The sequence below is a fragment of the Paroedura picta genome, chromosome 3 (assembly GCF_049243985.1).
Source record: "Paroedura picta isolate Pp20150507F chromosome 3, Ppicta_v3.0, whole genome shotgun sequence".
Lineage (NCBI taxonomy): Eukaryota > Metazoa > Chordata > Lepidosauria > Squamata > Gekkonidae > Paroedura > Paroedura picta.
Genome location: NC_135371.1, coordinates 175,557,638 through 175,585,507, shown reverse-complemented (window position 1 = coordinate 175,585,507; position 27,870 = coordinate 175,557,638). Strand labels below are relative to the sequence as shown.

The 27,870-nt window shown below is 55.0% G+C and overlaps 1 protein-coding gene across 2 annotated transcripts in view; it reads right to left on the bottom strand.

Annotated features, from left to right (window-relative positions):
- The window catches only part of CC2D1A (coiled-coil and C2 domain containing 1A), a 38,312-nt gene that overhangs the window by 7,651 nt on the left and 2,791 nt on the right, over positions 1-27,870 (bottom strand). Inside the window, exons 3-26 of one of the 2 annotated variants that reach the window (XR_013229688.1) lie at positions 27,006-27,138; positions 25,652-25,761; positions 24,507-24,575; positions 23,155-23,292; positions 21,802-22,168; positions 20,737-20,861; positions 19,815-19,887; positions 19,309-19,416; positions 19,021-19,151; positions 18,839-18,911; positions 16,978-17,096; positions 15,098-15,236; positions 14,371-14,543; positions 12,676-12,798; positions 11,781-11,839; positions 10,019-10,135; positions 9,431-9,504; positions 8,258-8,316; positions 7,973-8,024; positions 7,327-7,426; positions 6,574-6,664; positions 5,008-5,139; positions 3,386-3,441; positions 2,174-2,300 (exon numbers count right to left, since the gene is read on the bottom strand). Coding sequence is in view for 1 of the 2 variants with exons in the window: in XM_077329808.1 (XP_077185923.1) it covers positions 3,386-3,441; positions 5,008-5,139; positions 6,574-6,664; positions 7,327-7,426; positions 7,973-8,024; positions 8,258-8,316; positions 9,431-9,504; positions 10,019-10,135; positions 11,781-11,839; positions 12,676-12,798; positions 14,371-14,543; positions 15,098-15,236; positions 16,978-17,096; positions 18,839-18,911; positions 19,021-19,151; positions 19,309-19,416; positions 19,815-19,887; positions 20,737-20,861; positions 21,802-22,168; positions 23,155-23,292; positions 24,507-24,575; positions 25,652-25,761; positions 27,006-27,138 (2,621 nt within the window). In the remaining variant the exon portion in view is untranslated. The remainder of the gene's footprint in view (positions 1-2,173; positions 2,301-3,385; positions 3,442-5,007; positions 5,140-6,573; positions 6,665-7,326; positions 7,427-7,972; positions 8,025-8,257; positions 8,317-9,430; positions 9,505-10,018; positions 10,136-11,780; positions 11,840-12,675; positions 12,799-14,370; positions 14,544-15,097; positions 15,237-16,977; positions 17,097-18,838; positions 18,912-19,020; positions 19,152-19,308; positions 19,417-19,814; positions 19,888-20,736; positions 20,862-21,801; positions 22,169-23,154; positions 23,293-24,506; positions 24,576-25,651; positions 25,762-27,005; positions 27,139-27,870) is intronic. The other variant, XM_077329808.1, reaches the window with a different exon arrangement.

Below are 27,870 nucleotides of genomic sequence, written 5' to 3'. Positions count from 1 at the left end.
CCCAGAGGAAAGCACAACGGCTGCCTCCAAGACAGCCGACTAAGAGAGATGCAGTTTGGCTCCCTCGGCTGTTCTCCTGAACCTCCTGCACAGAAGCCAATAGGTTCAGCTTAAGAGGAGCCCACCACAGGATGGGGAGAAGTCACACACACACGTGAATCGGACCCTCAGTCCACCAAGGTCAACATTGTCTAAGGCTGGCAGCTCCTCTCCAGGGTCCCAGGCAGAGGTCTTCCCCATCCCCTCCTGCCTGGCCCTTTCCACTGGAGACGGAGCCTGCAGGTAAGCCATGGCCCCTCCCTCTACAGAAAGTCTTGTCTACGCAGGCTGGCAGTCGGTGCCCACAGCCTCATGAGGAGAACCTGGGACCTTCTGCCTGCTAAGCAGAGGCTCTGCCACTGAGCTCTGGCCCCTCCCCAGGGCTCTCAGGCAGAGAAAGGTCTTTCCCATCCCCTCCTGCCTGGTCCTTCTAACTGGAGATGCCGCCAGGGATTGAACCTGGGACCCCCTGCCTGCCAAGCAGAGGCTCTGCCACTGAGCCAGGGTCTCAGGCCAAGGTCTTTCCCATCCCCTCCTGCCTGGTCCTTTTAACTGGAGATGCCGGGGATTGAACCTGGGACCTTCTGCCTGCCAAGCAGAGGCTCTGCCACTGAGCCAGGGTCTCAGGCCAAGGTCTTTCCCATCCCCTCCTGCCTGGTCCTTCTAACTGGAGATGCCGGGGATTGAACCTGGGACCTTCTGCCTGCCAAGAAGAGGCTCTGCCAATGACCCAGGGTCTCAGGCCAAGGTCTTTCCCATCCCCTCCTGGCTGGTCCTTCTAACTGGGACCTTCTGCCTTCTAACTGGGACCTTCTCAGGCCAAGGTCTTTCCCATCCCCTCCTCCTTTTAACTGGAGATTCCAGGGATTGAACCTGGGACCTCCTGCCTGCCAAGCAGAGGCTCTGCCACTGAGCCAGGGTCTCAGGCCAAGGTCTTCCCCATCCCCTCCTGCCTGGTCCTTCTAACTGGAGATGCCGCCAGGGATTGAACCTGGGACCCCCTGCCTGCCAAGCAGAGGCTCTGCCACTGAGCCAGGGTCTCAGGCCAAGGTCTTTCCCATCCCCTCCTGCCTGGTCCTTCTAACTGGAGATGCCGCCAGGGATTGAACCTGGGACCCCCTGCCTGCCAAGCAGAGGCTCTGCCACTGAGCCAGGGTCTCAGGCCAAGGTCTTTCCCATCCCCTCCTGCCTGGTCCTTCTAACTGGAGATGCCGGGGATTGAACCTGGGACCTTCTGCCTGCCAAGCAGAGGCTCTGCCCCTGAGCCAGGGTCTCAGGCCAAGGTCTTTCCCATCCCCTCCTGCCTGGTCCTTTTCACTGGAGATGCTGGGGATTGAACCTGGGACCTCCTGCCTGCCAAGCAGAGGCTCTGCCACTGAGCCAGGGTCTCAGGCCAAGGTCTTTCCCATCCCCTCCTGCCTGGTCCTTCTAACTGGAGATGCCGGGGATTGAACCTGGGACCTCCTGCCTGCCAAGCAGAGGCTCTGCCACTGAGCCAGGGTCTCAGGCCAAGGTCTTTCCCATCCCCTCCTGCCTGGTCCTTCTAACTGGAGATGCCGGGGATTGAACCTGGGACCTCCTGCCTGCCAAGCAGAGGCTCTGCCCCTGAGCCAGGGTCTCAGGCCAAGGTCTTTCCCAGCCCCTCCTGCCTGGTCCTTCTAACTGGAGATGCCGGGGATTGAACCTGGGACCTTCTGCCTGCCAAGCGGAGGCTCTGCCACTGAGCCAGGGTCTCAGGCCAAGGTCTTTCCCATCCCCTCCTGCCTGGTCCTTTTCACTGGAGATGCTGGGGATTGAACCTGGGACCTTCTGCCTGCCAAGAAGAGGCTCTGCCAATGACCCAGGGTCTCAGGCCAAGGTCTTTCCCATCCCCTCCTGGCTGGTCCTTCTAACTGGGACCTTCTGCCTTCTAACTGGGACCTTCTCAGGCCAAGGTCTTTCCCATCCCCTCCTCCTTTTAACTGGAGATTCCAGGGATTGAACCTGGGGCCTCCTGCAGGCCAAGCAGGGGCTCTGCCCCTGAGTCACAGACCCTCCCTTTTGTTGTGGGCCTTAAGCAACTGGGCTTTCCCACTAAGAGCTTTGCTCCAAGACAGCCGTCCAGATCTCCCTCCTGCCCTCCTGGTCTCCCTACGTTTTTTCTCGTCCGGGGCCGGCAGAAGGAAAGCATGCCGCGCAAGAGAGTGTCCGGAGCCCGAGAGAAGGAAGGAAGGAAGTCCAACCAGAGCTGGCTTGCCTACAGCAGTGAGCAGATGGACGTTCTGGAAGGAAATCAGAAGAGACCATCAGCAGCTACCGCAGAGCAAAACAAAAAACCACAACAAAACTAGATGACCCAGGAGGTCCCTTCCAACTCTATGATTCTATTGGGGAGGGGGGGAAGGAGGAGGGATGGCATGGACATCTGCCCAAACTATACACAGCCTGGCCTTCCATCTTCCTTCCTTCCAACTTCTAAATCCTCAAAGCCAGGAGAACCAACTGTTGTCTGCCAAAGACCATCCCTGCCCCTGAACAGATTTCTGTCTTCCAGTTCTACGTGCGGCAGAGAGCCAGCGTGGCATTCTGGCTAAGAGCAGCGGCTTCTAATCTGGGGAGCCTGGGTTGGATTCCCTGCTCCTTCTCCATGAGCCTTGAGCCTTGAGCTCGTCACAGTCCTGATAATGCTGTTCTCACAGAGCGGTCTCGTCAGAAGCTCTCTCTGCCCCACCTCCCTCACAGGGCGTCTGTTGTGGGGAGAGGACGGTATAGCTATTTGTCAGCCATTTTCAGGCTCCTTCAGGCAGGGAAAAGCAGGCCATAAATAACCATCTCTTCTTCTTCTTCTTCTTCTTCTTCTTCTTCTTCTTCTTCTTCTTCTTCTTCTTCTTCTTCTTCTTCTTCTTCTTCTTCTTCTTCTTCCTCTTCCTCTTCTTCCTCTTCCTCTTCTTCCTCCTCTTCCTCTTCTTCCTTCTTCCTCTTCTTCTTCCTCTTCCTCTTCTTCTTCCTCTTCTTCTTCTGGATGGCACCTGGAACTCTCCCAGGGAGAAAACGGGATGCTTCAGAAAGCTGACTCCAGGGCATCACATCCCTGATGAGCTCTCCCAAAGTTCCAGGAATTTCTTCAAGCTGGAGTTGGCAACCGAGAGCTTTATTCTCGTGGCTGTTTCTTTAGCAGAGGTCCCAAGCCTGGAATTGTCAATCTCTGTTCCACGATGATAATCCAAAGAGGGAGGATGGAAAGCAGGCAAGGGAGCATCAAGAAGAGAGGCGAGGCTCAGAAGGACAAATGTGCCATTTTTTTACTGCTGCCTCGTTCCCCCAAGGCCAGAAGAGCCCCTACCCACAATCCCCAGAGGAGACTTACCTGCTGCCCGAATCCGTCCTTGGAGGTGCCGCTGGCTTCGCTTTGGGAAGGGCAACCTGCGTGAGGAAAGCAGAGCCTGTTAATTATGTCCCAGGACCTCTGGCAGAGCAGCTTCCAGTCTCCCACACAGAGATCTCCGAAAAATCTCATCAGCCCAGCTTCCAGGAAGTGAGACGATAATGAACAGAGGCTGGCAGGCAAGCAAGGGCCCTGGCTCAGTGGCAGAGCCTCTGCTTGGCAGGCAGGAGTTCCCAGGTTCAATCCCCGGCATCTCCAGTTAGAAGGACCAGGCAGGAGGGGATGGGAAAGACCTTGGCCTGAGACCCTGGCTCAGTGGCAGAGCCTCTGCTTGGCAGGCAGGAGTTCCCAGGTTCAATCCTCGGCATCTCCAGTTAGAAGGACCAGGCAGGAGGGGATGGGAAAGACCTTGGCCTGCGACCCTGGCTCAGTGGCAGAGCCTCTGCTTGGCAGGCAGGAGGTCCCAGGTTCAATCCTCGGCATCTCCAGTTAAAAGGCCCAGGCAGGAGGGGATGGGAAAGACCTTGGCCTGAGACCCTGGCTCAGTGGCAGAGCCTCTGCTTGGCAGGCAGAAGGTCCCCGGTTCAATCCCCGGCATCTCCACTTAGAAGGAGCAGGTAGGAGGGGATGGGGAAGACCTTGGCCTGAGACCCTGGCTCAGTGGCAGAGCCTCTGCTTGGCAGGCAGAAGGTCCCCGGTTCAATCCCCCGCATCTCCAGTTAGAAGGACCAGGCAGGAGGGGATGGAAAAGACCTTGGCCTGAGACCCTGGCTCAGTGGCAGAGCATCTGCTTGGCAGGCAGTAGGTCCCAGGTTCAATCCCCAGCAGCATCTCCAGCGAAAAGGACCAGGCAGGAGGGGATGGGAAAGACCTTGGCCTGAGACCCTGGCTCAGTGGCAGAGCCTCTGCTTGGCAGGCAGAAGGTCCCCGGTTCAATCCCCGGCATCTCCACTTAGAAGGAGCAGGTAGGAGGGGATGGGGAAGACCTTGGCCTGAGACCCTGGCTCAGTGGCAGAGCCTCTGCTTGGCAGGCAGAAGGTCCCCGGTTCAATCCCCCGCATCTCCAGTTAGAAGGACCAGGCAGGAGGGGATGGAAAAGACCTTGGCCTGAGACCCTGGCTCAGTGGCAGAGCATCTGCTTGGCAGGCAGTAGGTCCCAGGTTCAATCCCCAGCAGCATCTCCAGCGAAAAGGACCAGGCAGGAGGGGATGGGAAAGACCTTGGCCTGAGACCCTGGCTCAGTGGCAGAGCCTCTACTTGGCAGGCAGGAGGTCCCAGGTTCACACAGCCAGAGCTTTCTGTCCACATCAGTTTGCGAAGGAAGCCCAGTCTCGGCCTGATCTCAGCCAACCCAGCTCGGATTCCGTTCCCAGAGACAGCAGAGCCTGAGAAATGCAGCGGCTGGCTGGAACTTCCCAGAAGGCTGCCCATTTCAAAAGGGAAGCGTTCTTGCCAGGCCAGAGACCACGAAGCCTCTGGGGAGGCTGATGCTCCCTAGGAAAGCCACGCTGAGGCAACTGGCAGACGGCTTAACCACCTGGATCCCGTCCCAGCCCTCTCTGCTTCCAAGGGAGAAGTCCCCAGACTGCACAAAGGCCACTCACGGGGGGCATCGTCAGGGGATCCAAGACCAGCCACCGCTCCGTCGTCATCTCCAGCTGCTGGGAGCTCAGCGGTTCTCTCAGGCGGACGATGACTTCCAGCTTGCCTCCCGTGGGCCGCCGTCCGTCCAGGAGCTGAGTGGGGGGGGGGGGGGGACGAGACGGGAAGGGGGAAAAACAACTCTGTAAACACAGCAAGACCAAACCGGAAAAATCAGTCTGCACCATTGAGCTATAAGCCAGGGGTGGTAAAATGGCGGCTCTCCTGATGTCCATGAACTACAATTCCCATGATGATGCATGCTGATAATAACATATAAAAATTGTAAGCCGTTTCTTACTTTTATAATTATTACTATTACTATTATTATTTTATTTGTTACCCACCTCCCCCAAATGCTCGAGGCGAGTTATAACATTCGGATAAAACCCCCAATGTAACCCATTAAAACAGGTGTAAAAACCAAGCTTTATACAGCTTTCGCTGTATTCATATTTGGCTTAGGGCTAAGTGGGCGGAGAGTGGGCGTGGCCAATCCGGGTGAGGGGCCAATTGGAAGGTGCAAAGCACCTTCCAATTGGCCCCTCAGCAGGACAGACAGCAGTTCTAGCCAATCGGGTGAGGTCACAATCTAGGCCCTCACCTGCACAGGCCAGAAAGCCACGGGGGAGCGGCAGGACACCATGCGTGAAGACGATGGGCCTAGAAGCACACGGGTGGGGGCGGGCCTTTCTCACGAACGGGCTTTGAATCTAGTGTATATATATATAATACAAACATGAGCCTCTTGTGGCGCAGAGTGGTAAGGCAGCAGACATGCAGTCTGAAAGCTGTGCCCATGAGGCTGGGAGTTCAATCCCAGCAGCCGGCTCAAGGTTGACTCAGCCTTCCATCCTTCCGAGGTGGGTCAAATGGGTACCCAGCTTGCTTCTGGGGGGTAAACGGTAATGACTGGGGAAGGCACTGGCAAACCACCCCGTATTGAGTCTGCCATGAAAACGCTGGAGGGCGTCATCCCAAGGGTCAGACATGACCCGGTGCTTGCACAGGGGATACCTTTACCTTTACCTAATACAAACAACCTTATAAAACCAAGATGCTGTGGCAAAAAAACTCCTCCTGGACCTAAGCCCCCAAATTTTCTTCACCTAGAGGGGAAGGTGCAAGAGGGTGCAGGAAGACTTCACTAGTGCCACTTCTATGGCGGTACGAATTTTTGGCACTTTTATATAGGATGATGATACGTATTTATTCTTATGAATTCTGTTTATATCTTCAGTTCTTGCCACTGAAGAAGAGAGAACTTGAAAACGTGTCAATAACCGGTTTGCTTTCTGGCCGCTGTTCATTTCCTTCTCACTCATTTGCTGTCGCAAACACGTGGAGTTAAGGGGCTCCTTGTTCAGAGAATTCAAGCGTAGCCTCTTTGGCTTTTCCGCTGCTCCCCACTCCTGACTGGTCGTTCTTGTACGCTGGAGTGGAACTGCAGGACGATGGCCTCTTGCGATTTGGCTGCCTGCCACCGTCGATGCGGGGCCGGAAAGCGAGGGGAAAGGACGCATGCTCACCTCCAGAAACTCCCGAAGCTCACAAGCCGTCTCCAGGGCCTCCAGCTTCAGCTGCGCCGTCCCCAAGACACGGTCAGTCTTGAACAGCCCTCTGGAGAGACATGGGGACATTCAACTGCGGGGGCCCCATTCGGAGTCTCCGGCACCCGCTTGGGACGGCTTGTCCCCTTCCCTGCCGGAAAAGGCAGAGAGAAAAAGCCTCCCCTCCCCCGGCTTCCTGTTTGGGATGTTCCGACCAATGGCCTGTTTAAAGTATGCCGACTGGGGCTCTTTGGGTGCCATCCTTTGTGGGGGCACCTGTGTCCGGTCAAGCCCCTGCTGGCAGTGGAAGCAGCACACCCCGACCGGCTCATGCCCTGTGACACCGTCCCATCAGGCAGAGGATGGCTTGGCAGCTCACATGCCAGCCACGGGCAGCCAGCCTGCCCCCCCCCCCCCATGCAGGGGATCTGAGGCAGCTGCTTGGTTCCAACAGAGCAATGACAGAGCAATGACTGATAGCTGGCCAATGTGACCCCCCCCCCAGCTTTCTCTCTGGCATGGGCTTCAGTATGGGCTGCCTCCACATTGCCCCTAGTCCCCCGTTCCACCCTCCTGACGGTGGGGATGAGCCAAGGGACTTGCAGCAAGCCCCTCTGGTTCACCAAGCCCCCTGGTTCACCAAGCCCCGCCCACCCGCTTGCCCCAGACACAAAATGGGGTGGATCCACACTGGTTCCAACCCGCCCAGCCCCAGAGGGGCCTGTCACTCACCCTTTATGGACCACCTCGAACTTGATGCCTTTCGTCTGGATGGCCCTCTTGAGGCCGCGGTGCCCCCGATTAATAAACAGCTTAAACTGCTCTTGGAATTCTGCCGGAGGGAGACCACAAGCCAGACGGTTAGCCGGAGGAACGGAGCCAAACCCCTACGGTGGCTCATGGAGAAAGGCCCTCCTTGCTTTTGGGTCAGGAGAGCTTCCTCACCGCCCGTAATGCTTTACACTTAAAATGCTTTGCTGCAGCACCGGCTGTACGGCCAGCCATGTTGCCCTGGGGCGGCTGTAGCGCCCTTCGTAATTGTGTATGCGCCGTCAGGGCTGGAGTCAGCAGCTGTCATGGCTCAGGTCTTCTGGCGGGGCCTGCTGCATCACCTCCCCTGCTGCCCCCTCTACTTCCCACACTCCTAGCTGCACGCCCGTCTTGTCCTGGGAAAGTGGGTGAGCACTGGGAACGCTCAGCCACTTGGGAGGAGCAGGCAAGCAGGCGGGCAAGGAGGTGTCAGTGGGGGGCCTGGAGCCCCCTGGAACAGCCGTGGCAAGGACGGCAGCTCTTCCAGTGTAGGGCTTCTGCTCCGTGGAAGGAGGGTCTACACAGCGAGCTGGCATTCTTGTGCCTAACGTGGCTGACGGGTATTTACCAGGGGAGTTGGAATTTTTGATCACGTTGGTCTTGTCCTTCTGTGCTTCCTCCTGTGAGGCCAGTGCCAAAGAGGGAATTAGGACCCGGCTGTTACCCGGACGGTCTCAAAGCAGCCCCCCACCCCACCCGCCCACGTTACACTTTCCTGGGCCTCCCGTCATGCCTGACAATGACAGAGGCCTCTTTCGCTCCATACGCAAAAGCTGGGAGAGGCCAACGTGCTGCTGGGAAGAGAGAAGGGGGGGTGGGGGGGAGAGCAGTGTTTGAAGTTGCCCGAACTCACCGCGTTGGGGTAAGGGAATTCAAACCGCACAAAGGCATCCAGATCGTTAGGCGCTATGCCTGGGGAAAAAGGATAAGATATGGAAGCAACCCGCAACGTTTTTGGGATTGGAGATATCGGAATTTACTCGAGGGAAGTGATACGAGGGAGGGAAAGGAAGAGCGAGACAGATAAATAGGAGGATTCTCACGGGGGAGGGCGGCATCATCTGGGCATGGAATTGGGGTCACTGTGGGTGGGCAGGTAGTTGTGAATTTCCTGCATTCTGCAGGGGGTTGGACTAGATGACCCTGGAGGTCCCTTTCCGACTCTATGCTTCTATGATTCTAAGGAGAGCTGTTTTTTTTTATACCCCACTTTTCACTACCCGAACAAGCCCCAAAGCAGCTTACCGACACCTTCCCTTTACTCTCCCCACAACAGGCCCCCTGTGAGGTAGGTGGGGCTGAGAGAGCTCTAGGAGAACTGCTCAATGAGAACAGCTCCAAGAGAACTGTGACTGGCCCAAGGTCACCCAGATAGCTGTATGTGGAATATAGCACATGCTTCCCAAGAAAGAAGTGGGATTCTACAGAACACAGAACAGAAGAAGAAGAAGAAGAGTTGGTTCTTCTATGCCGCTTTTCTCTGCCCAAAGGAGTCTCAAAGTGGCTTACAGTCGCCTTCCCTTTCCTCTCCCCACAACAGACACCCTGTGAGGTGGGTGAGGCTGGGAGAGCCCTGAGATTCCTGCTCGGTCAGAACAGATTTATCAGTGCTGTGACTAGCCCAAGGTCACCCAGCTGGCTGCATGTGGGGGAGCAAGGAATCAAACCGGGCTCGCCAAGTCTGCACTCCTAATCACGACACCAAATTGGTGCTCAGAAAAAGCAGAGGAATTCAGTTTGGTGCAGGCATTTCTTTCAACATTTTTCCATTTCATTTTTTTGGGGTGGGGAGGGGGGGATTTTCCATTTTTGGAATGAGCTGTCTTGAGCTATTTGACCTAATTTCCTCCAGGCATCTCACTCCAAACGGTGCCAATCTGATACCTCCCCCTGCCTCAAGCAGGAGAAGAGACCACCCACCACCCAATTCTCTGCCTCCCCTTTCCCCCCTTCCATTGTCATGGCAACAAGAGGGCCCACCCCTTTTGCCCACTTCCCCCGAAACAGGAAGGACAGGCTGTTTTACCGGGAGGAGCTGGCAGGTTGATTGCTTTCACGACAGACAGAACCATGTCGTTGCTGTTCAGCTCTGGGAAGATCCTAGAAGAAAGAGACGAAAACTGAGGCTGATTCTGGGAAGGCTCCAGGGGGTGGCAGGTGACAGTGGGTGAGCGATATGGATGTGAGTGTCCTGCATAGTGCAGGGGGTTGGACTAGATGACCCAGGAGGTCCCTTCCCACTCAAAAGAATTTTTTCTTTTACAGCCACTTGATCAAAGAACGGTTAAGGCGGTGCTGGATCCGGCTTGGGGGCCATCCTCTGCATCTGAGTGTCCTGATCCAGCAAGGGGTGTCACTAAACCTCCGCTCGGGAGCGCACATCCACCCATCCACGCTGCTTTTTAAAAAGCCTTCCCACGCCCAGGTGGGTCTGTTTGTTCCCAAACCACTGCCCCGAGGAAAAGCTGAGGCCCGAAATCATCCGAATCCTTCATGCAACCTTGGTGGGGCCCCCTTCTGCTTTTTGCTGTGAGCCGCCCCACCGAGGACAGACACAAGAACCTTCCGATAAGCGGCAGAAAGGAAACCGCCCGAGTCAACGCAGCTCACGCACTTGATCACACTGAAGGTCCGCTGTTCATAACGATACTTGGGCAGCGGCCATCCCTTGGCGTGGGCCTGCTTCAGGATCTCCATATTCTTTTTGCAGTCTTCGGCCATCTTCTCGAACCTGAAGACGAGGAGACCAGAACAGAAACCTAGTCAGGGAGTCTGTGGTTGACTTCTGCCTGGGCCTTCTAGCTAGAGATGCCGGGGATTGAACCTGGGACCTCCTGCCTGCCAAGCAGAGGCTCTGCCCCTGAGCCAGGGTCTCAGGCCAAGGTCTTCCCCATCCCCTCCTGCCTGGTCCTTCTAACTGGAGATGCCGGGGATTGAACCTGGGACCTTCTGCCTGCCAAGCAGAGGCTCTGCCACTGAGCCAGGGTCTCAGGCCAAGGTCTTTCCCATCCCCTCCTGCCTGGTCCTTCTAACTGGAGATGCCGGGGATTGAACCTGGGACCTTCTGCCTGCTAAGCAGAGGCTCTGCCACTGAGCCAGGGTCTCAGGTCAAGGCCTTTCCCATCCCCCCCTGCCTGGTCCTTCTAACTGGAGATGCCGGGGATTGAACCTGGGACCTTCTGCCTGCCAAGCAGAGGCTCTGCCCCTGAACCAGGGTCTCAGGCCAAGGTCTTCCCCATCCCCTCCTGCCTGGTCCTTCTAACTGGAGATGCCGGGGATTGAACCTGGGACCTTCTGCCTGCCAAGCAGAGGCTCTGCCACTGAGCCAGGGTCTCAGGCCAAGGTCTTCCCCATCCCCTCCTGCCTGGTCCTTCCAACTGGAGATGCCGGGGATTGAACCTGGGACCTCCTGCCTGCCAAGCAGAGGCTCTGCCCCTGAGCCAGGGTCTCAGGCCAAGGTCTTTCCCTCCTGCCTGGTCCTTTCAGCTGGAGATGCCAGGGATTGAACCTGGGGCCTTCTGCTTGCCAAGCAGAGGCTCTGCCACTGAGCCAGGGTCTCAGGCCAAGGTCCTTCCCATCCCCTCCTGCCTGGTCCTTCTAACTGGAAATGCCACTGGGGATTGAACCTGGGACCTTCTGCCTGCCAAGCAGAGGCTCTGCCACTGAGCCAGGGTCACAGGCCAAGGTCTTTCCCATCCCCTCCTGCCTGGTCCTTTCCACTGGAGATGCTGGGGATTGAACCTGGGACCTTCTGCCTGCCAAGCAGAGGCTCTGGAACTGAGCCAGGGTCTCAGGCCAAGGTCTTTCCCATCCCCTCCTGCCTGGTCCTTTTCACTGGAGATGCCGGGGATTGAACCTGGGACCTTCTGCCTGCCAAGCAGAGGCTCTGCCACTGAGCCAGGGTCTCAGGCCAAGGTCTTTCCCATCCCCTCCTGCCTGGGCCTTCTAACTGGAGATGCCGGGGATTGAACCTGGGACCTCCTGCCTGTCAAGCAAGGCTCTGCCACTGAGCCAGGGTCTCAGGCCAAGGTCTTTCCCATCCCCTCCTGCCTGGTCCTTCTAACTGGAGATGCTGGGGATTGAACCTGGGACCTTCTGCCTGACAAGCAGAGGTTCTGCCACTGAGCCAGGGTCTCAGGCCAAGGTCTTTCCCATCCCCTCCTGCCTGGTCCTTCTAATTGGAGATGCTGGGGATTGAACCTGGGACCTTCTGCCTGCCAAGCAGAGGCTCTGCCACTAAGCCAGAGCTCCTCCAGATAGGCAAGAAGTGGTTTGAAGTGTTTTGTCCACTTTCATATTCTGCACACATAAAAAGGAAAAGGGAGCAGAGTCAGGAATGGAGCTGTATTAGTAACATGACGGACGTGCAGCCTTACTTGGTTGTTTCCGTGATGTTCCCTAGGTGGGTGAACTGCTTGGAGTAATTCATGCACATCTGGAATTTAAAAAAAGAGAAGAGAGGCCATGTGGGCAGCAGACAGTCATGGCCTTGCGCCTTCCCAGCCGAAGTCCTGCAGGCCAGACTCACATTCCTCCCCCCTAATGAACTGCAGCGTTGCGCTGGCCTCATCATTTCCATGCGCAGAGCCATGTCTCTCATGGAGCCTGGAAGCCTTGAGAGATCTACTTGAAAGCTGCAGGGACCCCATGCTACTCAGTTTCGATATTGCCCTTCCTCCCAGAAGCTCAGTTTTAACCTCACAACAACCCTGCGAGGAAGGCGAGGCTGAGAGTCAGCAACCCGCTCAAGATGGTCCAAATGAGCTTTGTGCATGAGAGGGACCGGGGCCTCTTAGCCGGACCCCCCAACTGTTCTTTATTTATTGGCTTAAAACCTTTTAAAGCCCCCTTTCCACACAAACAGCACCCTTCAGGCAGCGCCCATAAAAGCGTCACAAACTTTTGAACTCTTTAAAACGACACTTAATATGAACGAATGAATAAAAACGCATGAAGGGCGCCAGAATCAGGAAGGTGGGAGGATAACTATAACTGAGAAGATGCCAAATGACATTTTTTAAGTTTTCACTTTTTGGCGGAAGACACCGACAGAGGGAGACGGAAAAATCCCCCTGGGGAGGAAGTGGCCAAGCTTTGTCTAGAACAGAGATTCCGCCGCCAGCCGGGTGCGATCCGTGCCTGCTCCCCGCCACGACGGGGCGGCCTCCTCCCGTGAGAGCAGGCCAGGCATCTTCATGCTCCCGAATGCCAGCTCTCCCTCCCTCTGAGCCCAGCATCCCCTCCGAAGCTGACCCAAAACCCGCTGCTAACCTCATACTGCTGTCTCATTAGTTTCACCACCTCCGTGTACTGGGCGGCCGTCTCCGGAGAGATCCCGGCTCCGCGGCGCGGTGCGAGTGTGAAGTCCTCCTTGTTCATGGGGGCCTGAGGCACCTGGAGGAAGAAGGAAACGAGCCACCGTGGTCTGTGGTAGATTCGAATCCAGCCACGCTTTAGAGACCAACAAGGATTTCAGGGAAGCTGACCAAGGGAAGTTTGGTTCTCGACAGATTGTATTCCTGCAACTTTGTGGTCTCTAATGTCCCGGCAGACTCATTTCTAGCACAACGCTGGATGGTGTGACTCCATGTGTGAGAAGGACCGGGAGGGAAACGCTTAAGGGAACGCTCTCCCTCGCCCCACCCTCTCAGGAGTTCGATGTTGGGCCTCTTTGGCCAGGAATTGCCTTTCTTATTTAGGGCTTCTCTTCTGCTCTCCCTTTCCTGGGCTTGAAGCGACAAAAAGAGAACCTCTTTGAAGGTAATCTGTTCACAAGACGTTCAATGTACCTACATGAATTGTTGTTGTTGTTGTTGTTAGGTGCGAAGTCGTGTCTGACCCACCGCGACCCCCTGGACAATGATCCTCCAGGCCTTCCTGTCCTCTCCCATTCCCCGGAGTCCATTTAAGTTTGCACCGACTGCTTCAGTGACTCCATCCAGCCACCTCGTTCTCTGTCGTCCCCTTCTTCTTTTGCCCTAAATCGCTCCCAGCACCAGGCTCTTCTCCAGGGAGTCCTTCCTTCCTTCTCATGAGGGGGCCAAAGTATTTGAGTTTCATCTTCAGGATCCGGCCTTCTAAGGAGCAGGCAGGGCTGATCTCCTCCAGGACTGACCGGTTTGTTCGCCTTGCAGTCCAAGGGACTCGCAAGAGTCTTCTACATGAATATGTTGTGTAAAATGTGCTTCTGTTTTTGTAGGTCAAAAATTATTTCTCTCGTTATCATCAGAGTCTGGTCATTGTCTGGAGAGCCAGTTTGGTGTAGTGGTTAGGAGTGCGGACTTCTAATCTGGCATGCCGGGTTCAATTCTGCGCTCCCCCACATGCAACCAGCTGGGTGACCTTGGGCTCGCCACGGCACTGATAAAGCTGTTCTGACCGGGCAGTGATATCAGGGCTCTCTCAGCCTCACCTACCCCACAGGTTGTCTGTTGTGGGGAGAGGAAAGGGAAGGCGACTGTAAGCCGCTTTGAGCCTCCTTCGGGTAGGGAAAAGCGGCATATAAGAACCAACTCTTCTTCTTCTTCTTCATTGTGAAGGGTAGAGCAGGTGAGCCTCGAGGAGCCTTCAACTATGATTCTACGATTTTATGACACCAGCCAGGGCAGTGCTGCACTTCGGAAAGTCACAACCTCAGATTGTGGAAAAACATTCTCCCAGTGTGTTTCCCACAGACGGTGCTTCCGCTCTGACCCAGGCAGACCTACAAATGGGCCTAGAGCCGTCTTCCGCACGCAGGAACTGGCCTTATTTCAAGTACTGCCAGAGGATAACCAGCATCGGTGCTAAATGAAAGCTGCAAAGACCTTCTACACTACAGCCAAGGGTTCCAGGGGGACAAGCTTTCCTCCGAAGTTGGAACGAAATCCATAACAACACCACAGACATACAGTCATATAACCCCAGTTGCCTCTTTTCCAAACTGGAGAGCCTAAACTTTTCTGAGCTGGGAAGACAATTGCTCACCTTCGTGATATCGACCGGGAGTCCGTTCTGTGAGGCCTCGATCATGGGGTCCAGGCCCTTGGCCTGGCGCAGGAACACCTTGGCCCCCTCGATGTCGTTCTGCTGCTTGGAGCGGAGAGCTGCCTGCATCAGTTGCTTCTTGCGGCTTTCCAGGAAGGCCAGCTGCTGCTGAGCTGTGGGGAAGGGAGAAGGAGAAGAAGCTAGTTTTTTACGCCCCATTTTTCCCTCCCCAGAGGAGTTCCAAAGCGGCTCACAACGCCTTCATCTTCCTCTCCCCACAACAGATACCCTGGGAGGCAGGCGGGGCTGAGAGAGCTCTAGGAGAACTGCTGTTCATAAACAGCTCTAAAAGGACCGTGACTGGCCCAAGGTCACCCAGATGACTGGTTGTGGAGGAGGAATGGGGAAATGGACTTCATGCTCCAGATCAGAGGCCACTGCCCTTAGCTGCCAGGGAAATGCAGATCGCAAGTTTCTTACAGGCCAGACTGGCCAGGGATTCTGGGTGGGTAGTTGTGAGTTTCCTGCATTCTGCAGGGGGTTGGACTAGATGACCCTTGAGGACCCTTCCCACTCTAGGATTCTGATTCTAGGACACCCCGCCGGCTCTCGAGGGAAGAGGACGATGTAAGCTGCTTTGGGTCCCCAGATGGGAAAAAAGCCGGGTACAGATAAACAGGCACAAAACCCGTCTGTGATCGCAGTCGCCAAACCGAAGTCGGAGTACCTTTTGGGACCATCTTGGGGGTCGTTTTTGCCGATCCAGCTGCCTTTGGTGTTGCAGCTGGAGCCCGTGAGCCCGGCTGGGCAGGCAGCTTCGTCTGCGATGAGGCCACCGACTTGGGCAACGCAGGGCTGTTATCCGGCTGCCGACAGAGAGGAGAAAGGCCTGTAAAGACGCCTTGTGACGCCAGCCCTGCAAAGCACGCTGCACAAAACAGTCACGGACGGAGAAAGCCAAGCCCTGTTGTTGGCGATCCCAAGGGCACCGGGCACAAGCTAAGGGAGGCACACAAGGCCCTGCGGGGAAAGATCCCAACTAGGAGGCAAGAATCTGGGCCAGGAAACAAGTAGGCTGCCCTGTGGGGGAGGAACACTCAGCGCCAGAGGAGTTTCAAATGGCCAAACGGGATCCCGACCGCATGGCCTAGTTCGGGTCCCTCCTCTGCAGGACCCACAACGGCAGAACCAGCAGAGCCTGCTCTGGGAGACAGGGTTGCCAGCCTCCAGGTGGGACCTGGAAAACTCCTGGAAACAGAACTGACCTCAAAACTACAGAAATCGGTTCCCCTGGAGAACTTGGCAGCTTTGGAGTAGAGGGGGACTGCACGGCATTATGACCCACCAGGATGCCTCCCCTCCACAAACCCCGCCCTCCTCCAAGCTCCACCCCCAAAATCTCCAGGAAATTGCCACCCTACCAGGAGGGCTCAGTGGGGCAAGCACAAATCCCGACCAGCACGTAATCCGGGCCAACATGCATGACTCCAGTTTTTATCCCCAGGAGCAACGAGAAATTGTTTGAAACCTGCTTCAAGAGCCCAAGCCACTGAGATACCTAATTTTTGGCATTAGAAACCCTTCTTAAATCTTGCTCACAAGTAGAAGGAAGAGACCTAATCAGTCTGAAGGAGGATCCACAGTTCCTGGCTGCTTCCAGTTTATATTTTAAGCTTCTCCCAGAACCCGTGGGATCCTACAGAATCACAGACCAGACCATGCAGGCCATCTAGCCCCACCCCACGCTCAAGCGTCCAGGAGAAGGATCTGTCCAGCTGCTGCCTGAAGACCACCAGTGAGGGGGAGCTCCCCACCTCCTCAGGCAGCCCCTTCCACTGCTGAACTACACTCCTAGAATCCTAGAGTGGGAAGGGTCCATGAAGGCCATCTAGTCCCACCCCTGCTCAGTGCAGGGTCAGCCTCAGGCATCCAGGAGAAGGATCTGTCCAGCCACTGATTGAAGACCACCAGTGAGGGGGAGCTCCCCACCTCCTCAGGCAGCCCCTTCCACTGCTGAACTACACTCCTAGAATCCTAGAGTGGGAAGGGGCCATGAAGGCCATCTAGTCCCACCCCCTGCTCAGGGCAGGATCAGCCTCAGGCATCCAGGAGAAGGATCTGTCCAGCCTCTGCTTGAAGACCCCCAGTGAGGGGGAGCTCCCCACCTCCTTAGGCAGCCCCTCCCACTGCTGAACTAGACTCCTAGAATCCTAGAGTGGGAAGGGGCCATGCAGGCCATCTAGTCCCACCCCCTGCTCAATAAATGCAGGATCAGCCTCAAGCATCCAGGAGAAGGATCTGTCCAGCCGCTGCTTGAAGACGGCCAGTGAGGGGGAGCTCCCCCCCTCCTCAGGTAGCCCCTTCCCCTGCTGAACTAGACTCCTAGAATCCCAGAGTGGGAAGGGATCATGGAGGCCATCTAGTCCCACCCCCTTCTCAGTGCAGGATCAGCCTCAGGCATCCAGGAGAAGGATCTGTCCAGCCGCTGCTTGAAGACGGCCAGTGAGGGGGAGCTCCCCACCTCCTGAGGCAGCCCCTTCCACAGCTGAACTACTCTAGCCTTGAGAAATCTAGCCTGTACACTCCACACGTCATCATGAGCCCCACCTTTTCCGGCTCTTCGGCATCCTCCTCCTCTGCGCTGGCGAGTTTCATGGCTGTTTCGAGGATCCCCACAAAGCTCTGGTCTCCGGACGCAGCTTCCATTCCTTGGATGGGAGGGAAACCTGCCAAAGGAAGCGGAGTCTGAAAAAGGGAACGGCGTCCTCAGAGGACGGCACTGGCCACAAAGGCCCCGAGACCCCTGGCCCGGCCTAGAGCGGCTAATGCAGACCGGGGCTAGAGTTACAGTTGCCAACTCCAGGTGGGGAGATGACTGGACATTTGGGAGGGTGGAAGGTGGGGAAGCTGGACCTTGCGGGAGGAGCAGCATCAGCAGGGGGTGACCCCATAGAGTCCCCCCTCCAAAGCAGCCGTTTCCTTCTGGGGAACTGATCTTTTTGGAGGTATTGGTTCTAACCTTTAAGGCAGGGGTAGTCAACCTGGGGTCCTCCAGATGTCCATGGACTACAATTCCCACGAGCCCCTGCCAGCGTTTGCTGGCAGGGGCTCGTGGGAATTGTAGTCCATGGACATCTGGAGGACCCCAGGTTGACTGCCCCTGCTTTAAGGCTCTACACGGCTTATCTGCGGGACCAATTCTCTGTCTATGCCCCCCGCAGGACTCTTCACTCTGCAGGTATGAATCTGTTGGTTGTCCCAAGCCCCTGGGACATCTCACCTGGCCTCAACCAGGACCAGGGCTTTCTCGGCCCTGGGCCCAACCTGGTGGAATGAGCCCCTGGAAGAGCTGAGGGCCCTGTCACAGTGGTCAGCTTTCTGCAGGGCCTGCAAGATGGAGTTCTTCGGCCAGGCGTATAGTTCCAGAGTTACTTAATGTGCGTGCCTCGCTCCCAGGGAAAGAGCTTTGACCCATGTGCTGATCAGGGGTGGGTGCGTGGGATTTTGGAATTCCTATCAATGCCGTCTTGTTAATTCTTAATTGTATTAAGGGGTGTTTTTAGGGGTTTAACTGTGTCTTTATCATTTTACTGTAAACTGCCGTGAGTCCACCTGAAAGTGGCGGTATAGAAATCTCAAAATAAATAAAATAAATAAAATAAAAGATCATGTATCATTTTAGGATATCTCCAGGTCCCACCCAGAGGTTGAGATAACAAAGTGGAAATGCACCAGGGAGGGGGGAAACCCGTGTAGCTCCATAAAACCTATGGTTAACAGAAGAATTCCTATGTTCAACACAACGTTCTTGTCTTCGGTGTCTCTTAACATTATTTTGGTGATGATATTAAAGGTTCTCTCTCAGGTTCTCTCTGGTTTCGTTGTAAAATTTCTTCCAGCTTTTGTGTTAAACATGGCAGGTGACCAAAAAAGTCCAAACAAGGCACAAGGGCAGAGGTCATATTCTGTTTCCATGAGAGCTTTTGCTCTGTTTGAATTTTTAATGTCCCTCCCTAGTTGGAATATAGGAATTTATCTGTCAACTGTAAGATTTATTTTGCTGCACAGTTTTTCCCCCCACTGCTTGTGCCCACCTGGAGATTGGCAACCCGAGTTCTAGTCTGGTTTAGAGACAGCCCTTTAGGCCTCTGTCACATCTGGCCTTTCCAGTGCAAAGTCGTCTCAGGTTCTACAGCAGCTTTAGACCCAGTTCTCTGCACTGGGGGGGGGTGGCCCAACCGTAGCTCTCCAGATACCCATGGACTACAATTCCCATGAGCCCCTGCCAGCCGGCAGGGGCTCATGAGAATTGTAGTCCATGGATATCTGGAGAGCTACAGTTGGGAAGCCCCTATACGCAGAAGTAGCCAGCCTCTCCCACTTCTCCTGATGGGGTCTGGAAGCACGTTGAGGAGCCTCAACCCCCCCCCCTCCCCGTCCCAGCAAAACAGGCTTGGGAATGAAATACCTGGCGGAACAGGTAAGTCAGCGAACTCCACCGCTTTCCCCGCTTTGTGAGCTTTGATGGCCTCTTGGTATTGCTGAAAGAGAAAAGGCTGTGAACGGAGGACGCTTTCCTCGGGAACTGGGGCCCAGGGATACCGAAGCACAAAGTTCCAAGTGAATGTTAAGCAGGTCGACTCGCCTCACCTTCACGATCCGTTCGTGCATCCTGGCCTTCCTGTCGTCCCCTTTGCCCTTGGCCTGGGCGGCGGCTGTCTTGTACCTCTCCATCCTCTGCTGCAGAGCTTCCAGCATGTCTCGAGGGGGCGGGGGCATATCTGGAAACGAGGGGGCCAATTGTTCTGTGCCGTTCAGGCCTCGCGCTGAGCAAGGGGGAACCTGGAAGCCAGGGGGCCACGGCTAGCAGGCGGCCGGGCCCACTCCAAAGGGCCCGAATGGAGCAGTGGAGGCCAGAGAGCTCGGTGGGGTTCGTACCTCCTGCTCCGGAGAGTCCCGAAGGGGACACGGCCTGCGTGACGGGGGTGGTTGTCGCGACCGGGCACCGTGGCACGCTTGAGATCAGCACTTCTTTGGGCAGCTGATCTGTGGAGGACAGCCAGGTGGTTGAAATGTGACAAGAGGCTCTTTCGGAAGCCCCTCGAATGCCCCCCACTCTACCCCCTCTACCCACTGCCAGGTGAAACAACCCCCATGCCAGCCATGCCAGCGTTCTGAGATGCCTAGCTTGCAGGAATTAAAGCAACATTTGTGCTCTTTGGTTACTCCGTATTAGTCAACAAATTTCTCCCTGCTCTACGATACAAAGCAGACGGGTGTACCGTGATGGGGGAGTTCGGCAGTGAAATACGGGACGATACCAGCCCTTCGCACTACGTTCCCTCACAAGGGCTTCTTGAGTGGAGCTCAGGAGCCGTCTCATCGGCTGGCAAAGTGCCCTCAAAGAGCTCCTGGGTACGCCGCGACACCTGGAGGGCTCTCACCTGGAGGGGGAGGCAGCCGGCTGAGATCCACTGGCTCTCCTTTCCTCAAGGATTCCAGCAGCGGGTCCAAGCTCTGAAAGAGGTTTAGGGGAGGTCAGTGGGTTGCTCTGGGCACCAAAAGGTGGAATGGGATTTTGGCGAAGCTTCACAAACCAACTGCAGAGGGCAAAGAAAGACAACTCTGCAAACCTATCCCGACACCTTGACTGGGAGATGCCAAATGTGAAGGTAAAGGTATCCCCTGTGCAAGCACCGAGTCATGTCTGACCCTTGGGGTGACGCCCTCCAGCGTTTCCGTGGCAGACTCAATACGGGGTGGTTTGCCAGTGCCTTCCCCAGTCATTACCGTTTACCCCCCAGCAGCAAGCTGGGTCCTCATTTTACCCACCTCGGAAGGATGGAAGGCTGAGTCAACCTTGAGCCGGCTGCTGGGATTGAACTCCCAGCCTCATGGGCAAAGCTTTCAGATGGCTGCCTTACCACTCTGCACCACAAGAGGCTCTTGGGAGATGCCAAAGAAGAGGCAAAAGGGTTAGATTTGCACAGCATGTACTCGAAAACTCACGCCTTGAACAAATCTTTGTTGGGCTTAAAGGTGCTCTTGGACTCTATTTTTTTTTTTGTTTGTAATATCCGAAGAAGCCAGCAGTGAATCCCGGAAGCTCAGCCCCTGCCACATTTTTTTTTTAACTTTAAGATGCTACTGGATCCTCGGCTCCTTTCTAATAGTGACAGAACAGTTTCATGCGGGGAACCTGGTGATGGACCTCCAAGACGGTCGAAACTCAGTGAAAATGCTGGCTTCTGTTTCCAGAGTGAGGCTCCATGACAGTTTAAAGGGCCAGGCAGGAAAGAGCGTCTCCCTTTGGGATCCAAGAGTGGCAGCTGAGTCGTAGCCGGCCGTGCTGCACAGGCCACTCACCTTGGCTATGCGGAAATACTTGGTAGCCAGTTCCATGCTGCCTTCCTGTTTCGCGCGCAAGGCTGCCAGCTTGTACTCACGTTGTCGGCCCTGCAGGAGCACCTGGTTAGGAGAGGCCTGAGAACCTGAGGACAAGCACAGAGACAACTCAGGGGGGAGATGGAAGAGGTTTGTCAAATTATGCCTGGCGGGGAGAGGGTGGACCAAGAGAACTTTTTCTCCCTCTCCCCAAAAGACTAGAAATCGAAGGCATCCGGAGAAGCCGATGGGCAGGAGGTTCAGGAGAGACAAAGGGAAATACCACTTTACGCAGAGAGTGATGAAAAAGTGGAATTCACTGCTGTAGGATTTTGTGAGGTCCACAGGGATAAACAGCTTTAAAGGGGAACTAGATAAGATTAACGGAGGAGAGGTCCATCAGTAACTACTAGCCAGTTTGGTGTCGTGGTTAGGAGTGCGGACTTCTAATCTGGCATGCCGGGTTCGATTCTGCGCTCCCCCACATGCAGCCAGCTGGGTGACCTTGGGCTCGCCACGGCACTGATAAAACTGTTCTGACTGAGCAGTGATATCAGGGCTCCCTCAGCCTCACCCACCCCACAGGGTGTCTGTTGTGGGGAGAGGAAAGGGAAGGCGACTGTAAGCCACTTTGAGCCTCCTTCGGGTAGAGAAAAGCGGCATATAAGGACCAACTCTTCTTCTTCTTCTTCTCCATGATGTCTAAGGGGGACCTCCACTTTCAGAGGCACGAAGTCTCTGAATCCCAGAGTCAAGAGGCAACAACAGGGGAAGGCCTCGGCCTCCATGCCCTGTTGTTGACCCTCCAGAAGAACAGGGGGCTAGACTAGATGGACCCTCCCTGGGCTGGCCCAGCAGGGCTCTTCTGACAGTTTGATTGACAGGACAGACAGGAGGGCCTTTCCTTGCAATCTTACTCCCATGGCCAGAACCTATGGGAGAAGACCTCTCAGTCCCAAGCCACGTAGGGCTTCATTTTATTCTATGGACCACCCAGTCCTCATGTGCAGGCCTTCGTATGCAGGCGATTTCTTGCCCAGTACTCACCCGAAGTTGGAGAGGGGGCCAAGGGGCCAGGTCTTCCCGGGGGTGTCTCTGGGGACCTCAGAGGCGCAGGAGGGGCTGGAGAAATCTTTGGCTTTGGAAGAACGGCTGGCGGCAGCTGGGGGGGCGGATCGGACACCAGGGATGCTTTTGGAGACGGCAGCTTAAGGTCAGCTGGAGCAGAGTCCGGAGGACGGTGGCTGGGCGAGGCAGCGCTCTCCCTCGGCGTGGGGGGCAGGGAGGCCGGAACTGGCTCCGAGGGGGAAGCCAGCTGGGAGGGGGGGCTCTTTCCCGTGGCCACCGGGGGAGGGATCTCGTCCTCGTCAATCTTTTTGCCCTTCCTAGCGGAGATCAGCAAGTTTTCCAGGGTCTGGGAAATAAAGACAATGTTGATCTAGGGCAGCAGCATGTTTCTGTCGCCTGAGAGCACTATGGGGCCTGCTAGCACCTTTTCTGGTGCTCCCCGACTGGTTTTTAGAAAATAGGGGGAGCCAGGTGGGGTTCTTTCCCAGCAGGGCTTCTGGTTGGCTATGCAGATTAAAGTACAGGTATTTCAGCAACAGCTACCTCCACCATGTTGGTTTTATTCATTCTCTTTCTCAATGTAGATATTTTTTTTAAATTATTCATCTCCTGCAGGATCTCTTTTGAAGCTGGCTCCACCTCCTGCGGTGGCCATTTTGTGGCTGACTCCACCTCCTGCGGTGGCCATTTTGAAACTGACTCCACCTCCTGCGGTGGCCGTTTTGTGGCTGACTCCACCTCCTGCAGTGGCCATTTTGTGGCTGACTCCACCTCCTGCAGTGGCCATTTTGAAACTGACTCCACCTCCTGCAGTGGCCATTTTGTGGCTGACTCCACCTCCTGAGGTGGCCATTTTGTGGCTGACTCCACCTCCTGCAGTGGCCATTTTGTGGCTGACTCCACCTCCTGCAATGGCCATTTTGTGGCTTACTCCGCCTCCTGAGGTGGCCATTTTGTGGCTGACTCCACCTCCTGAGGTGGCCATTTTGTGGCTGACTCCACCTCCTGCAGTGGCCATTTTGTGGCTGACTCCACCTCCTGCAGTGGCCATTTTGTGGCTGACTCCACCTCCTGAGGTGGCCATTTTGTGGCTTACTCCGCCTCCTGCAGTGGCCATTTTGTGGCTGACTCCACCCCTCTGTCAGCATTCCCAAGGCGCCCACAGACTGAAAAGGGCTGTGGTCTCCTGCTCTAACCATTAAACCTGCCCTTTCGTAGCCCTTTTCAAAAGAACCCCTTTTCCAAATCCCACTCTGAGTCACCGTTAATTGAACAGTGGAAGAAGCCACGGCCGTCGAGTTACAAAACTCTGGCGAAGGCTTCATGTCTTACCTTGAGGCCCCTCTCATACCGGCGCACCTTGGAGCTCTCCCCGGTTTGTTTTGCATTAGCGACGGACGCCTTGTACATGTCCAGTCTTTCCAGCAAAAGGGCTTCAGTCCTACCAGAATCAGCCGGGGAGTCGTTTGTCTAGCAGAACCCAAAACAGAGCCTTCCTCTCAAAGGGGGAACAATCAAACACAATTCCCCGCCTGTTTCGATACGACTCATTTACAGAACTCATTTACGACTCATTTACAGCGGCGTTTGGCAGCTCTAACTGAACAATAAGCGAATGAGTTGTTAGGGTTTTCAAGGCTAGAGGCCCAGAGAGGCAGCCTGCCCTTTCCTGCCTCTGCGCAGCAACCCTGCGCAGAAGCCCATCCAAGTACTAACCAAAATTGACCATCGGTGGTTTCTGAAATCTCACAAGAATTGGGCTAGCCAGGGCCGTCCAGATGAAAGCAAGGAGTCGAACAGAGGTGGCTTGCCATTGCCTGCCTCTGGGGACCAGCCCCCAGTTTTTTGGGTGGTCTCTCAGCAAAGTTCTAACCAAGGCTGACCCCAATATGGGTCACATTAAAGGTAAAGGTAAAGGTATCCCCTGTGCAAGCACCGAGTCATATCTGACCCTTGGGGTGACGCCCTCCAGCGTTTTCTTGGCAGACTCAATACGGGGTGGTTTGCCAGTGCCTTCCCCAGTCATTACCGTTTACCCCCCAGCAAGCTGGGTACTCATTTTACCGACCTCGGAAGGATGGAAGGCTGAGTCAACCTTGAGCCGGCTGCTGGGATTGAACTCCCAGCCTCATGGGCAAAGCTTTCAGACGGCTGCCTTACCACTCTGCGCCACAAGAGGCTCTATGGGTCACATTATTATCCCCATATTGCAGGGGGCTTAAAGACTGCTGTCCAAACGATGGCTCTCCAGGTGTCCGTGGACTACAATTGCCATCAGGCAGGGGCCCACAGACATCTGGAGAGACACAGTTCGGCCACCCCAGATCTAATAGGTTCTTGACTGGGACAGGATTTGGGTAAGGACTGTCCAAATGCACAACTGCTGCACCATACAAGCTATTCTGCGATCCTAGAATCATAGAATAATAGAGTTAGAAGGGGCCATACAGGCCATCTAGTCCAACCCCCCGCTCAATGCTGCCTAAAGCATCCTAAGCCATCCAAGAAAAATCCTGACCCATTTGTCTATTTTACAGGTCTACCCTGCAAGGCTGTTGTGTAGATCCCTCCCCCACCAAGCTGCTTGCCCTGCCGCGGCCCCCCAAAGGACCCATTTTCCAGTTTCAGACAAAGAGCGGCTGCCAAGAACACGGCAGAAAGGAAGCCGGAAAAGATGTTCGCACCTTAGGAGCAGCAGGAGTCACAGCTTCCGGGGAGTCACTGTCTTCTTCAAGTACTTCACTGAGTTCTGCCTACGCAAGAGGGAGGGGGGGGGAAGCTTTTTAAAGTGTTCAAGATTGAGAGTTACCTCCCAGAATGTCTACATACTATTAGCCATATGTGGCCCCCATCTGCAGGTAGGTAAATCCGCAGATGGGGGCAAAGGAGATTCGTCTACAGACTTGGGGGACCCGTTGACAGAAAAATGTGACATCTTTTAAATAATACACGATGGGGTTTAAATCCCCCCAATAAAAATGCATTCCGTGCACACGTAGACAACACAGCTACCTAACTCCTTGTCTGTGGCGATGATGGTGGCTGGGACCTAATGCGAGTCTCGCCACAGTGGCCTTCAACCATGCCAGGAACTGAATCCTAGAATCCTAGAGTGGGAAGGGGCCACAAAGGCCATCTAGTCCCACCCCCTGCTCAGTGCAGGATCAGCCTCCAGCATCCAGGAGAAGGACCTGTCCAGCCACTGCTTGAAGACGGCCAGTGAGGGGGAGCTCACCACCTTCTTAGGCAGCCCATCCCACGGCTGAACTAGACTCCTAGAATCCCAGAGTGGGAAGGGGCCATGCAGGCCATCTAGTCCCACCCCCTGCTCAATGCAGGATCAGCCTCCAGCATCCAGGAGAAGTTTCTGTTCAGCCGCTGCCTGAAGACCACCAGTGAGGGGGAGTTCCCCACCTCCTGAGGCAGCCCATTCCCCTGCTGGACTAGACTCCTAGAATCCTAGAGTGGGAAGGGGCCACAAAGGCCATCTAGTCCCACCCCCTGCTCAGTGCAGGATCAGCCTCCAGCATCCAGGAGAAGGATCTGTCCAGCCGCTGCTTGAAGACCGCCAGTGAGGGGGTGCTCCCCACCTCCTTACAGTCTCCCTGCCTCGCTCCTCTTCCTCTGCCTCTGCCTCTCCAGCCCGGCCACATTAATTGGATGCTCCCTCACACAGCCCCCCACACAAGCATCAGCCCTCCGCAGCTCCAGGTCCCAGGAGAACACCAAGAGCATGCATTGCTGGCCGGGAGGGGCTGCATCCCTCGAGTTCTCTGCACACACCACGGGCCCTGAGGAGAGCGAGGGCCGCACTGCCCCCGGAGCTTACCAGCAGCTCATCATCGTCTTCCAGGTCGTCTTCTCCCCCCGCGTCCTCTTCGTCGAGGTCCTTCATGCACAGAGCGGCCATCCTTTCAATCGCCTCCATTGGCAAAGGAGCTACGAGGGCAAGAAAGGAAGAGTTCATTGTTGGGCAGCACAAATGCAGCCTCGAGACCAGTCCCAAGGGTGATTCAACTGAAGAAGAGAAACTGGCAGTAGAAACCACAAGCTGGAAGAGCTCCCTCCCTCAGGTCCCAAAGAGGCAGAGTCCAGGAGCACCTGAAAGACCAACAAAAATATTGGCAGAGAGGAGCTTTTGGGGGGACGCTGAAGAAGGGAGTTGAGACTCCCAGCTGGCAGGGGCTCATGGGAATTGTAGTCCATGGACCTCTGGAGGGCCGCAGTTTGACAGGGGGATACGCTTCTAGGTAGCACTGTGTGTGAACGAGACCTTGGGGTACTTGTGGATTGTAAACTAAACATGAGCAGGCAGTGTGATGCAGCGGTAAAAAAGGCAAATGCCATTTTGGGCTGTATCAACAGAGGCATCACATCAAAATCACAAGATGTCATAGTCCCATTGTATACGGCACTGGTCAGACCACACCTGGAGTACTGTGTGCAGTTCTGGAGGCCTCACTTCAAGAAGGACATCGATAAAATTGAAAGGGTACAGAGGAGAGCGACGAAGATGATCTGGGGCCAAGGGACCAAGCCCTATGAAGATAGGTTGAGGGACTTGGGACTGTTCAGCCTGGAGAAAAGGAGGTTGAGAGGGGACATGATAGCCCTCTTTAAGTATTTGAAAGGTTGTCACTTGGAGGAGGGCAGGATGCTGTTTCTGTTGGCTGCAGAGGAGAGGACACGCAGTAATGGGTTTAAACTTCAAGTACAACGATATAGGCTAGATATCAGGAAAAAGTTTTTCTCAGTCAGAGTCGTTCAGCAGTGGAATAGGCTGCCTAAGGAGGTGGTGAGTGCCCCCTCACTGGAAGTCTTCAAGCAAAGGTTGGATACACACTTTTCTTGGATGCTTTAGGATGCTTAGGGCTAATCCTGCGTTGAGCAGGGGGTTGGACTAGATGGCCTGTATGGCCCCTTCCAACTCTATGATTCTATGATTCTATGATTCTATGATACCCCTGGGCTTTTCTCAGAGAAGGAGGAAATGTAGAGATGAGGAAGGGAGGGAGCAAAAGTGACTGTCAATCTCCTTCCCTTCTGCAGACAATTGACTGGGCCGGGGGGAGGGTCCAAGGAGAATCCAAAGCGGGAATTTTGAGCTGCACTCAGCGCTGCCGGCCCACCTCTCGAAGGCTTACACGATGACAACCACCACGGAGAGCTACACGAGAACTTACTTTTCCCATTCGATTTCTGCTTGGGATCCGGCTGGCCTCCGACGATCGCCAGGAATTCGGCCTCCAGGTCTGCATCATCTGCCCCGTCCTCAGCCATTAGGCCTTCTGGAGACAAATCCATCAGGAAGCCCGTCTGCAGGAAGTCAGAGATAAGCGCCATCAAGTACTGCAGCATCCAATTATTCCAGTCATTTTCACCCCACCTCTGATGCAGCTGATATCCTTCTCCCTTCTCCCACTTTATCCTCACAACAACCCAGCGAGGTAGGTTAGGCTGGGAGGGCGTGGCCAGCCCAAGGTCGGCCAGCAAGCTTCCTTGACACGAGCTGGGATTCGAACCCAGATAAGAGTCCAATGCTCTCAACCACTCCGCCACACTGGTCATGATGCCGATTCTTGCTTTCCAGGTCATACTCTGTGATGCCGAACTCATTGCAAACTGGCTAATTCTTGTCACGAGCCAAGTATTGGTCCTCTGCGAACCTGAATACCGGCTCCGACTTCTTACGGACAACGAGAAACAATATAGCAGACCTCAAAAGCTAACTGAATTCTTTAACCAGGTAAAGAGAACATCAGCATTTGCTCAGCTGCAGTTCGGATTGTTTGTTTGTTTATTTGGATTTTTATACCACCCATTCCTTACAGCTCTGGGCGGTTTAAATGGAACACTATGAAATTTTACGTGGAATATTATAATAATTTAATCTATAACATACAAGTTTCAATACAACATCATAACAACCAAGTAGCAATTTATGACACAACATAAATAACAACAACATTGGGGAGATCAAATTTGTTCAGTCATGGAAGGGCGTCTGAGGGGGGGGGCCCAGCAGATGTTCTCAGTCGGTCGGCCTCG